The 13332-nt window shown below is 47.3% G+C and overlaps 1 protein-coding gene across 2 annotated transcripts in view; it reads left to right on the plus strand.

Moving 5' to 3' along the window:
- Positions 1–13332, plus strand: part of ASTN2 (astrotactin 2) — a 912541-nt gene that overhangs the window by 542321 nt on the left and 356888 nt on the right. For both annotated transcript variants that reach the window (XM_060013324.1, XM_060013323.1), the window contains exon 11: positions 12000–12150. In XM_060013324.1, the coding sequence (XP_059869307.1) occupies positions 12000–12150 (151 nt within the window). The remainder of the gene's footprint in view (positions 1–11999; positions 12151–13332) is intronic.

Consider the following 13332-nt stretch of genomic DNA (forward strand, 5'->3'; position numbering starts at 1 on the left):
TAGCGGATGGCTTGCTACTCAGTAGGGGCCAGTGCATCCCCGTTGTGGTACATTCAGCAGCTCTTAAGTGTGAGTGGCTGCAAAAATCTTGTCTCACCCTAGAAGGTATAGAAGGGGGGCATTGAGGGGTAGCGCTCGCCTCTTTGCACAAGGTGCATTGCCTCGTTTATCTCACCCAGTCCCCCAGGCACTGAGGGAACATTGCAGTGATGCATTTATAGAGGAGGAAACTGAAGTTCAGAGAGGGAGATCACTTGGGTGAGGACACGCCCTTAAGAGTTTAAAATTTTCTTTTTCTGAAGGCAAAGTCTGTCCCCCTTTCCCCACACCACATATGCCCCACCAGGAAGGAGTGATTTTGGTGTGATCGTAACTGAGTTTTAATTTCCTGTCTCTTCTTATCTGGACCCAAGCTTCTGGTTATATTCACAGATCGACAGATATTCGGGGAGAAGCTTTCTCTATCAAAGTCTAGGCAGAGGCTCTCAATCCAGGGTCTGTGCTGGTCCATGAAATCCCCTAATAATAAATGTTCACTTTCACCAACTTCTCACTGAAATTTAGCATTTCCTTCTATTGGAGACATGGGTGTGTTAATAGCACCTGTGACTTTTTCGCCAAGAGAAATCACATGTAGTTTTATATCATCTTACGTTTGTTGTTTCATTTGTTGCAGATGTCTTAAAACATAGTTTATTCTCTTCACTACTTCCAATTTACGGTCATTATTACATCTGTTCCTAGACCTTTTTATTTAATGTGTCAATAAAGAAGCATATATATCATTATATGCCAGTTGGCTTTTTAAAAAAATGTTTTGATAAATGGTTTCTTATGTAACGCTTTTTGTATCTGATCTCGTACGTTTAAAAACATTATTCGAAGATGTGGCCCATATGCTTCTCTAGACTGACAAAAGGGTGACAGGTTGAGTTAAGAACGCTTGTTTTCCCAGCTTGGAGTAACTTTCAGGGTTTCAGCCCGAAAAGCAGGCTATTGTCAGTAACGACCACAACAATAAAAGCGAGGGTATCCATGCAGTGGTTCACATACATTTTCATCCATTCACTCACTCATTCGCCCATTCATTCATTCATCTGTCCAACAAAAATCTGGGTACAATGTTCCAGGCACTGGACTGCAGTAAGCATGAGAGAGCCCCTGCCTTCACAGAGCTTTTATTACCTCATGTCATCCTCATGTAACCTAAGAGGGTTATTATCCATGATCCATGCATGGGGAAACTGAGCTCAGAGAGGCGGAGTGACCTGTCTTCTCAGCTAATAAGTGGCAGGGTCTGGGTTTCAGCCCAGGGCTTCTTCCTGGTAGCACAGTTGTATTTATTTCTCGTTTCCCTGCTGACTGTATACGTCCCTTGATTTCCTTAGATGCAAAACAATGGAAATATTGGATATGATGGATACAATGGAAACCATGGCTATTCTCTCTCCCTCCCTCCCTCATTCTTACGTTTCCACCTGTCCTTCTTGGGAAGTCACATAAGAAATCTGAGCTGGAGGGACCCTTAGCAATCATCCCATCATTGTATAAATGTGGAAGTAGAGGCCCAGAGAGGGTAGAGGGTTACCTGGGGACACATAGCAGTACAAGGTAGAGCTAGACCCAGACCCCAGTCCTCCAGCCTCCAGCCGGAGGCTATCCTGCTGGAGGATGCAGCCCTGTTTACTCCCTAATGGTGGGCTCTCCTCTGCCCCTCTCAGGCAAGCCTCTCTGCCCTCCCAGGACACCAGGGTCTCCCACCATCGCCGGGCAAGAGGGCTTCTGGAGAACACGGCGCCTTTCTACCTCTCGGAGCCCACCTTAATGAGCTTCCCTATGAGATCAAGCCTCAGCATCGTCACTGAACCTTTTTGATTTCTTTTGAATATAATGATGGGATTTGCAAGGGGCAGGAGAAAGGGGGGGCAGGTTGGCAAGGAGGAGGCTTTCTATGAGTGAGCAGTCAACGCAGGGAGGGGGAGGTAGCTTTTTGCCAAAGAAGGGTGGCCTCAGAGATCAGATGGACTCCAGGGTCATTGTGTGTGTGCATGGGCCACACATTATCCCAGCACCCCTGGGGAAAGCCCAGATGTGACCTAACTTCTCCAGGCCACTGGCTGGTTTTGCTTCAGGGCCTGACACTCCCCGGGGAAATATGCTCCCCCCAACACCCAACTCCCACCCCCGGTTCCCTAGGTTAGCTTGTCCCCTCTGCCATATGCTCTCCTGGTATCCTGTATTTTGTAAGCATCTATCATAATTTGTAATTATAGACACAGATATAGATGTAGATACAGATACGGGTATAGATACAGTGACAGGAACTTGCTGGGTGGCTGTGTTCCATTCACTGAGCTATAAGTTCCAGGAGAGCAAAGCCTGTGTCTGTTTTGCTCTTTTCTGTATATTTAACCTCCAACCTCCATGGTGGTGAGTGCTGGGTAAATATCTGTGACGTGAACAAATGCATTTCCGAGATACAGCAGTCCCTTGTGAAGGTGTCTGTATGGGCCTGATGATGGTGAGGGCCTCCTACATCTTCTCTCTCCTGGAGTCCTCACCATGACCCTGCGAGCTGAATTTTATTGTCCCTATTTCACAGATGGGCAGTGGCCACACAGAATCATTTTCTCTTTGTCCCCAAGACCACACAGCTGAAGGGCCTCATTCATCCCTCCGCCTCTTCCTTGCTTATTCAGTGAACAGCTGCCACATACCCAGCGTGCAGGGGGAAGCGAGTGAGGAGGGTCTCTGCACGCAGGAAGCTGGCAGGCTTCTCAAAGACACAGGCGCTCACAGGAAGCTATGAGACCACTCAGCACAGCGATATGTATTCCTGACCTAAACTAGTGCAAACCATGATTGCTAAGGGAAGGAGAATGATCAGGGTCAGCTGCAACACCAGTCCCAGAATCTCCAGGTGGGAAGGGATCCTTAGGAGGAAGGCAGGACCCTACTGGGATTGGAGACGGACACACCAGAGCAGAGCCACGGTGTGTCACAGGGCAGGTCCCCTCACCTCTGTAAGCGCCAGGTCCTGATCCGAGTGTGTGCATTTGTTTTAATCAACAAAATGGGGATAAGAATGGCACCATTCCATAGGGCTCTAGCAAGCCCTACGATCAGATAGGGACTTCCCTGGTGGTCCAGCGGTTAAGACTCCACGCTTCCAATGCAAGGGACACGGGTTCAATCCCTGGTCGGGGAACTAAGATCCCACATGCATGTGGCCAGAAGAAAAAAATAAAAATAAAAATAAAGAAAGAATGAGATAACCCATGTTAAGTCAAGTTCTCAGGTTGTAAGTTCTCCATAGATAGTAGCCATTGTTGTGACTCTCACTATGATATTGTACTGCCCTCCCCCGGAAGCTTGACTTTCCTCCACCCCAATCCCAGATAATGGCCATCCCTCCTCAGGTTGCATTCCTGCAGTGACCAGCAGCAGCAGGACCTTGGGAGATAGTGTTCCCATTGCTCAATAGCTCCGACTTTAAAAAAGCCCAAATCTGCTTCCCTGTGGCATATGCCAGCTCACCCCGGCTCAGAAGCCATCTACCAGCTAATCTTGATAAAGCAGATGCCACGTGCCAGCCACTGTCCCAACACTGTTCCTAACATGATCTTCAGCTGGTCTCAAAACCGCTTAGTCCTCAAAACAGGGACTTCCTTCCTTCTCTCCTAAAACGGGGATGAGCATGTCATTTGCATCACTGTGTTTTCATGTGGATTAGGAAGGCGGACACATGTCACGCTTGAAACATTTCCTGGCATATTATGAACGTTCAGTAATCATGAACTATCATTACTGCTGTCGTCGTTATTGCCATCATGATTATATAAAATCGTAGTCTGTGTTATTAGTCTAAATAAAAGCAGAAACTGCTTCTAGAACCCTTGGGTGGATGCGTGCTGCTCCCAGGGTGAAGGGAAGAATCGTCGAGGCCTGGCACACGGAACCTTGTCTAGCTTGTCTCCTCGACACTCCAGCTTCCCTGAATTGCTTGAAGTTCCCCCGATCAGGGTACACCCTCTGCTACTTCTGCCTGGAATACCCTTATCTCATGCCACCCTCCTTCATGTGGCTAATTCCTGCTCAGCCTTTCTGCCTCAGGTTCAATACTGCCTCCTCCAAAAAGCCTCGTCTGACCCCCCACTACCAGAGTCTGGGTGGATGCGGAGGCCTCTTTAGAGCCCTGTGGCCCCAGTTATGTTGTGAGGTTAATTGCTTTCGTTTTTCCCTTCCTCCTTAGCACATACTATGTCATATCTATCCCTATATCCCCCCTCCCCCCAGGAACCAGCCCAGGGACAAATTAGGTATCAATGAAAAAATTTAAGTGAGTAAATGGATACTGTGAGGCCCCAGGTCTTCCTTTTTTCTCCTGCATTGAGCTCCTTACAGTCTCCAGTCATGGCCTTTGCAATTTTGCAGGACAGTCAGATGATTCTAATTTTAGCTGGCTGTTGGGCACCTTCTGATAATATTTTGCATATATTATCTAATTTATTTCCCTCGCTAACTCTGCCAGCTAGGTATTAATATCCCCATTTTTCAGACAAGAAAATGGAAGCTCAGGGTTTAAGGGACTCACCCCAGGTCTTATGGTGAGTGAAGCTGGGGGACACACCTGCCGCGTATCACTGTTCTCCACAGCTGCTCCTGCCGCTGGGGCTGAGGAGCCTCCCTGAACGTGAGGCGGGGGTGGGCAGGGTGGGAAGGCAGCTTGATTCCTGACAAGCCCTGTCCTCGGTGCCTCCCTCTCTGGGAGCTCAGGAAACAAGGCTGCCTGTTGTCATCAGAGAGTGATTAGTCTGCACCCATGGGGGGCTTGTCACTGTCTGGGCCCTAAGTCATCCCTTAGCACCTCTCTGTGAGTGACACAGACCTTTCCTGGTGTTTATTAACAGGGGGCCATGTCAGCATCTGTTCCCAGCCGCTGGCATGGGGCTCAGCTGACTCGGCCCACCAAATGGAACCCAGGTGATGCGTTCACACTTAAGGAATCAGCTAGTGAGGGGATGGCAGCCTCACTCAGCCTGGTAGGGTCTGGCTGACTCTGTTTTGAAACCAGTATTATCAGAACAAAAAAAAAAAAAAAGAAGAAGAATTAGAGTGTCAGAACTGGAGAGATGCTTGGAAGCATCTTAGACGGCGGCTGGACTTAATAGATGCAGAAATACAGGCAGAGTGAGGCCAATGGAGAGACGTAATGATAACCAGTTCAGTACCGGGCATGCAGTAGGTGCTCAAATATTTGTTGAATGAATGAATGATAAATGTATTTGCATTGGGTTTTTGAGTTTGTAAAACAAGATCCTATGCATCTTGTCATTGCATCCTCACAATAATCCTACATGGTTGGGAGCTAGAAAGATGCTGTTCGCATTTTGCAGATGAGAAGAGTGAGGTTCAGAAGAAAGAGTCTGTAGACAGGGGTCCGCAGCCTGTTAGAAACCAGGTCGTACAGCAGGAGGTGAGAGGCGGGCAGGCGAGCTAGCGAGCAAGCGAGCAAAGCTTCATCTGCGGCTCCCCATCGCTCCCCACCGCTCCCCATCGCTCCCCACCGCTCCCCATCACTCCCCACCGCTCCCCATCGCTCCCCATCGCTCCCATCACTCCCATCGCTCCCCACCGCTCCCCACTGCTCCCCATCGCTCCCATCGCTCCCCACCGCTCCCCATCACTCCCCACTACTCCCCATCGCTCCCATCACTCCCCATCGCTCCCATCGCTACCCATCACTCCCCACCACTCCCCGTCACTCCCCACCGCTCCCCATCGCTCCCCATCGCTCCCATCACTCCCATCGCTCCCCATCGCTCCCCACCGCTCCCCATCGCTCCCCATCGCTCCCATCACTCCCATCGCTCCCCATCACTCCCCACCGCTCCCCATCGCTCCCCATCGCTCCCATCACTCCCATCGCTCCCCATCACTCCCCACCGCTCCCCATCGCTCCCATCACTCCCCACCACTCCCCATCACTCCCCACCGCTCCCCATCACTCCCCATCGCTCCCATCACTCCCATCGCTCCCCACCGCTCCCCACCACTCCCATCGCTCCCCACCGCTCCCATCGTTTGCATTATCACCTGAACCATTCCCCCCGCCCCCCACCTCCCTGTCCGTGGAAAAATTATCTTCCACAAAACCCGTCCCTGGCGCCAAAAACGTTGAGGACCGCTGATGTAGGAGAAAGAATGTGGGTTCTGGAGTTGGACATACCTCGGTTCAAATCTAAACTCCAACACTGACCTGCAGGTTTTCCCATGTAAAACAGGAAATGGCAGTCCAGTCTGCTGTGTCTTTTTGTAAGTACAGTTTTATTGAAACATAGCCGTGCTCATTCACTGCATTTTGCATGTCGTCATCGCATATTTTCTATGGCTGCTTGTGTTCTATAAAAGCAGAACTGAGTAGTTGGAACAGAGACCATATGGCTTGCAAAGCCTAAGATATTGACTATGGATTTCTGTATAGAAAAGTTTGCCAACCTCTGTTCTGCCTGGGGTGTGTTAGGTACTTAATTAATGTTGGTCTTTTCTCCTCTCAGATGAAGGGGAAATGGCTTTACTGGGATCCTTTTTCTAAGACTTTATAGGCCTTGTAAATACCACAGTGTAACATGCAGAACCTGGAGTTGGAAGGTGTGGTGTGAGGAACACTGGTGTTAAGAGTCAAAGACCAGGGTGTTAATCTCGGCTCTGTCCTACCGTCCTACTCAGCTTAAGGACGTGTCTCTGAGCCATGAGTAATGGGTTGAGTAGCATCCTCCCAAAACCCATGTCTACCCAGAACCTCAGAACGTGACCTTATTTGAAAATAGGGTCTTTGCAGATGTAATTAAAATAAGGCCATAATAGATTAGGATGGGCATTAAGTCCAATGGGTGGTGTCATTGTGAGAAGAGGAAAAGACACACAGACACAAGGAAGAAGGAAGAAGGCCATGTGACAATGGAGACAGAGATTAGAGTGACGCAGCTACACGCCAAGGAATGCCAGGTGTTGCCAGGAGCCACAGGAAGCTGTGAATAGGCCAGGAATGCTTCTCTCCTAGAGCCTGTAGAGGAATCATGGCCTTGCTGACACCTTGATTTTGGACATCCAACCTCCAGAACTGTGAGAGAATACATTTCTGTTGTTTTAAGTCACCTGGTTTATAGTACTTGTTACGGCAGCTCTAGGAAACCAGTACACTGGTGTTGTCCTCTTTCATTCCAATTCGGATTGAGGCTACTGTGACATGTACATAGGCCAGGAGGCGGCACTGGGCAGTGTGCAAAGGCTCCGTTCTTCCAGTTCTTCCTCCCCTAAGACACAGAGGGATGGGTATAGATTTCTACCAGCTTTACAGTTAGGAGAGCTCTGACTTGCCCAAGGGCACAGAGCAGGTTGGACAAGCTCAACGGTGGCCTGGAGAAAGCTCACGACCTGACGTCAGGCAGACTTGCATGCAGACCCTGGCCTCAACACTTCACATCCATGCGACCCAGGACAAGTGCCGTCTCTCCCCAATATCCCGTTTCTCCAGCTGTACAGGGGGAGTAAAAATGTATACCTTAAGGCTATGGAGACAGCATGGGAAAGGAGCCTAGCACAGTTCTCCCGTAGCAGGTGCTCAGGAAGTCATAGATGATGGAGATGATGTTGGTGATGATGGTGATTTCTGGCAAAGCTAGGACTCTCACCGGCATCTCCCCATCACCCCAGCCCACCTCCACCTCCAGGGCTGTTCCCTCCATCCCTTTGTGCCCTGCTATTGGGGCAGCTCTGAGCTCCAGCAGACCCCAAATCCTGCATTCAGCAGCTGGGATGAGGGATGGAGTCCTGAGTTAAGAAAATGCCAGTGTCTGCCTTAGCTCCCTCTGTCACTTCCCAGACTGACACAATCACTGCTCTCAACTCAGTAACAGCCCCTGTGTCAGGGCTTTGTGTTTTAAATAATGTTCCCCTGGTATAACTGATGTTTATGCAGAATCAGTGCTTTCAAAAGCTAACAGCCTCCTTATTTGTATAGCCTGAGCTGTCGCCAGGTTGCCCTGGAAGGTGAAAATTTTTTCTTGTTTTTCTCCCCTCTTCCTTTGTTTCTCTCTGTTGTTCTGTCTCTGCTGTTTCCACTCATACAGTATCTTTCTCTTCACTTTCATTCTCTGTCTTTCTGTGTCTGTCTCCTTCCCCCATCCCCTTCCTCTCTCCCCCCCTCCCGTCCTTCCCTCCTCTCCACCTTCTCTGTACACTTCCACATTTGTTCTCCTTACCTTGGTATTTTCTCCTTTTTTAATCTCTGGGTCTTACTCCTGTTTCTCCTTTGCTTTTTCCTGATCTAGCTCTGCATTTTTTCTCTCTTTACACCCTTTGCCTCCGTCTTCCTCTCTTTTAATCTTCCTCTCTATGACACTCCTGGGTGTGTCTCTCTAACTCTCTCTGTCTCTGTCTCTCTCTCTCTCTCTCTCTCTCTCTCTCTGTGTGTATCTGTCCACTTGTCAGTTCATCCATCCTTCCATCTATCCATCCATCCACTTTCTTCTGGATGAGGGTGTTTCTGCCTCTCAGTTTCTCTTCTTTCTTTCTAGCACATTCTCTATATGTTTATCTCTTTTCTTGCGTTCACACTCTCTCAGATTGTCTCTCCCTCCGTCTTTATCTCCTTCCCTCACTTATCACTTCTTCTCAGGGTATTAATATTTTAATAGCCTTAATGTCTTTCCAGGACCCTCAACCCTTTCCATGATTCAAAAGTGGCGGATCTCCCAAGAGCTTCAGTTCAGGGACTGTTGATTCTCTTCCTCCATCTACCTGTTACCCTGACCTCAGTCTATACAAAGTTAGGAAGTGATGGATAAGTTTGCAGCTCTATTCCTCACCTATTCTTTTTTGTCCCTGTACAACAGCCCTGAGCATGAAGGATTTGGAATGGGAACCCAGAGTTGGGGGTAGGCAGGGGAGTGTCCTCTTTGGAGTCACCCTTGGTAAAATTACTGATTGGTGGCGGTGGCATCCATGCCTTCTGGTGTTTTCTTTGTTTCACTTGAAAAACATTTACTTAACACAAGTTCTTAGCAGGCCTTGTGCTGGCGGCTAAAGTGGAATGACTAAATCATGAGTCTTTCACTCAAGAAGCTTACAGTCTCTTTGGGAAACCATCGAGTTGTTGATGAAGATCAGTAAGATAATAGATTTAAACAGTGGACTCAAAGGGAAAAGGAATTAATTCTGCTTGGGGGAAGTAGAGAAGGTTTCACAAAGGAGGTCACAGTAAGCTTGGTGGAGGTAAGGACTTTGTCCAATGTCACTACTGCATCCCTAGTACCTAGAATGGTGCCTGGCACATAGTAAACACTCAATAAACATTTGTAATATATGAATGAATGAATGAATTTGAATATGAACTTGAATAATTTTTAAGAATTCTTAGGATTTTGCGGGGGAGGAAATTTGGAGATGAGCGTCCCAGGCAGTAAAGCATGGTTAAGGATTCAGAAAGGTAAAGATACATACTGTCCGCAGATCCCCTCTTCAGGGCTGACCCACCCATCCTCCAGAATGTGGCTGAGGCTCACAGCTCTGTCCCTCACTGGGCACTGCCTTCAGCCACGAGGAACTGCCTCTCCCAAGGATACCCCCTTCCAGATGGCAGCCATACCAATGACTGGCTGGCATGGTGTTGCAGAGGCCTGGATCCCTTGCCTCCATTCAAGGTGTCCCTAAAGGGCCATCCAAGCTCCAGAGCTCCCCTCAGGACCAGCTGAGGCTTCAGATCTAAATGGCATCAGCCACATGGCAGGACAGCCTCTCCCCTGCCCAGTCCTGCCTTGCTTACTTCCTACAAGTATATCCCAAGAGGGCTCCTTGATAAACCTCGTATGTGCAATGCTCTGTTTCAGAGTCTGTTTGCAGTGAACCTGACCTAAGTTTGTGTGTTTAGGGAATGAGAAGAGACCTGGGGGTATCAAATGGAGACTCTGAGGACAAGGTGAAATGTAGCCAGGCGAGTAGGCAGGAACCAGATTATGAAGGACCTTGAATGCCGATGAAACCAATTTAGATTTTCTTCTATAAGTAATGGAGAGCTATTGATCCATGGGGTATCTAATTAGAGTGGGGGCTTACTAAGTTCACTGGCAGTCAGTATGAAAGATGGGATAGAAGGGGATAAGGCTGGAGTCAGGGAATAAGCTAGGAGACTGAAACCTGGAGCTCCAAGCCTGAGGAGAGAAAGGATGGGGGAAGGGATGAAGGATGGTCCAGAGACATCAGCAATAATGCTCACTGGTCTCCTCTTACGACATGTACATGTACCAGCATCTCCCTTCTTTCAAAATTCCAGATTCCATGAGGCATACAACATGGAAGAATATAGTGCCTCTTTTTACTGCCTGTAGTGTCCCTTTAATAATATCTCCTGCAAGTGTAGGCATCATAAATAATCCAGTGCTAGGATATTCCTTATTTGGGGTCCTTTTTCCAGAATCTTCCATTTGTATCTCTTATGTAATAGAATTTTGGCAGATCCATGGACTGTGGTAGCTAGTCTAGTCTTGTGTCTTGTGAACCTCATTTGGGAGGAGTCATGCATTTGCCTAGAGTCTTATCACCTTTACAACAGCTGATGCTACCGTTATTGATGGTGTGATTAGTATGCAATGGTCTGAAAAATAAAGTTCTAGGGTACGAGGATCAGGCAGTTCTGTGTTTGTATCTTGGCTCTGCTGTTTATAGGCTGTGTAATAATTTGTTGGAAGCCCCATACCTCCCATAGCTTCAATTTATATACACAATGTTGGAATAATAGGAATTTTGCAGAGTTGCAGAGTTGTTATGGGGAGGTCTGGACTCTGTAGAAACATGTATAATGCAAGTTAAGAGTTGTGTAGTGGGAAGAACTTTCTCTTTGGACTCAGATGGAGCTTGGCATGGACTTTAGTTCTGCCACAGTACAGGCTTGGTGACCTTACTTCACCTTTCTTTTTTGTCTTTTTTTTTTTAAATGACGTATAGTTGATTTACAATATTGTGTTAGTTTCAGGTGTACGACAAAGTGATTCAATTATATACATCTTTTTTCAGATTCTTGTCCATTGTAGGTTATTACAAGTTATTGAATATAGTTTCCTGTGCTCTACAGTAAATCCTTGTTGTTAATCTACTTTATATATAGTAGTGTGTATCTGTTAATCCCATTCTGCTAATTTATCCCTCCCTCCCTTTCCCCTTTGGTAACCGTAAGTTTGTTTTCCATGTCTGTGAGTCTGTTTCTGTTTTGTGAATAAGTTCATTTGTATTTTTTTTAGATTCCACTTGTAAGTGATATCATATAATATTTGTCTTTCTCTGTCTGACTTGCTTCACTTAGTATGATAATCTCTAGGTCCATCCGTGTTGCTGCAAATGGCACTATTTCGTTCCTTTTTATGGCTGAGTAATATTCCATTGCATACATGTACCACCCCTTCTTTATCCATTCCTCTGTTGATGGACACTTAGGTTGCTTCCATGTCTTGGCTTTGTAAATGATACTTCACCTTTCTGAGCCACAGTTCACTTATTGGTAAAATGGAAATCTCATGCCTACTTTCCAAAATTATGAGGATTAATAAACAAAGGGTACCAAGTTCCAAATATATTCCTCTTTATCAAAACTAGACAACCATCGGAAATTCCACGGCGGTCCAGTTGTTAGGACTCGGCACTTTCACTGCTGGGGCTGGGGTTCGGTCCCTGGTCAAGGAACTAAGATCCCACAGGCCGTGAGGTGCAGCCAAAAAAAATACAACAACAAAAACCTAGACTATCGTCATGTCACGTGATGATACATCTATTGAATTTATTTCTTTTTGTTTTTCTTTACTTCTTATTTTTTAAATATGTATTTCATTTTCTTCGTTGTAAGTATAATAAATGATGATCTCGAAAGTAATAAATGCACATTAAAATTATTTTTAACCCAATGATACAGATGTCTCTGGAATTTAACCATCTCCTTTCTCTCCAAGGGAAGAAGCCATGCTGTCCACATACTTTGAAACCATCAATGACCTGCTGTCCTCCTTCGGGCCCGTCCGTGACTGCTCTCGGAACAATGGGGGCTGTACTCGAAACTTCAAGTGTGTGTCTGACCGCCAGGTGGACTCCTCAGGATGTGTGGTAAGTGCCATTGGCCTATGAACGTGGTGCTGGCCCAGGTGCCAAGGCTACATGCTGGCGGCCCCTCCCTGTGAGGGGCAGCTGGTCAAGGAAGATCATGCTACTCCTAGCACCTACCTCTGTGGCCTTCAACACACCAGGCTGCCTTGGTTTCTTCATCTGCAAAGCGGGATAATGAAACTTACCTCCTGGAAGTGTTGGAGGAATGAAATGAGATATTAGAGCATTAGTACCCAATAGGTAGGTCCTTGAGAGCTCCTGGCCTCTGGTTCACCAACACCCCAGGCCTTGCGCCTGCCCTGCCCCACCCCACCGGTACGAGATCCGCCAATCTGCTGCAAGCTCTTCATTGGATTAAGGGTCTGAGGGTGTGGTCACTCTCAATCCCCAGGTAGAACAATGAACACCTTTGAAGGAGTTCTGTTTACACATCTCCAAAAACACCTCTGGATAGGATCATGTATAAAGGTGCTCAGGATGGAAATGAGCTGGGGCCTCAGCCCTCCCCAGTGTATTCACACTGGGGTTTAGCCTTCCAGGAGGCTTACAGTCCAGTTGAGAGGGAGGTAGGGCCTGCCTTATTTCTGTGCACTCAGTGGGGAACACGTCACCTGTGCAGAAGAGAAGTTTCAGCTGAGACCTCAGGTTTGTAGAAGGCTTCCTGGAGAAGTTGGTGTCTTAACTGTCTTCAAAAGATGAGTCAACGTACATTAGGAGAAGAATGGGGATGGCCAAGGCAAAGCCATGGAGCGGGGCTGGTGGCCTTGTTGGCAGGGAGCTTTAATATCAAATGTGGGATAAGGACACAGAAGAAGGCATGTGAGGATCATTGTTGCTTATAGAAGAGGGTCCTTAACTGGGTGATTTGTTTTATAGGAATGACCGAGGGTGCTTGTTTAAAATGCACATTCCAGGTTCCACACTAGAAATTTTGATTCTAGAGACGGGTTTCTGTCCCAGGAATCTGAATTTGTAACAATGTAGTGAGTGTGTATATGTGTGAGACATGGGAGTGTGTTGGAAGCACACTTGGGAAACATTGTCCTCCAAGCTGAACACCTTAGCCGGGTATTCAGTGCCTTCTTGATCTGGCCCCTTTCCAGCCTCGCCATCACTTTACTTCATTCTCCACTAGAGCCAAATGGAGCTAATTAGTTGTTCCTGAATATACTTGCCACCAAT

The sequence above is a fragment of the Delphinus delphis genome, chromosome 6 (assembly GCF_949987515.2).
Source record: "Delphinus delphis chromosome 6, mDelDel1.2, whole genome shotgun sequence".
Lineage (NCBI taxonomy): Eukaryota > Metazoa > Chordata > Mammalia > Artiodactyla > Delphinidae > Delphinus > Delphinus delphis.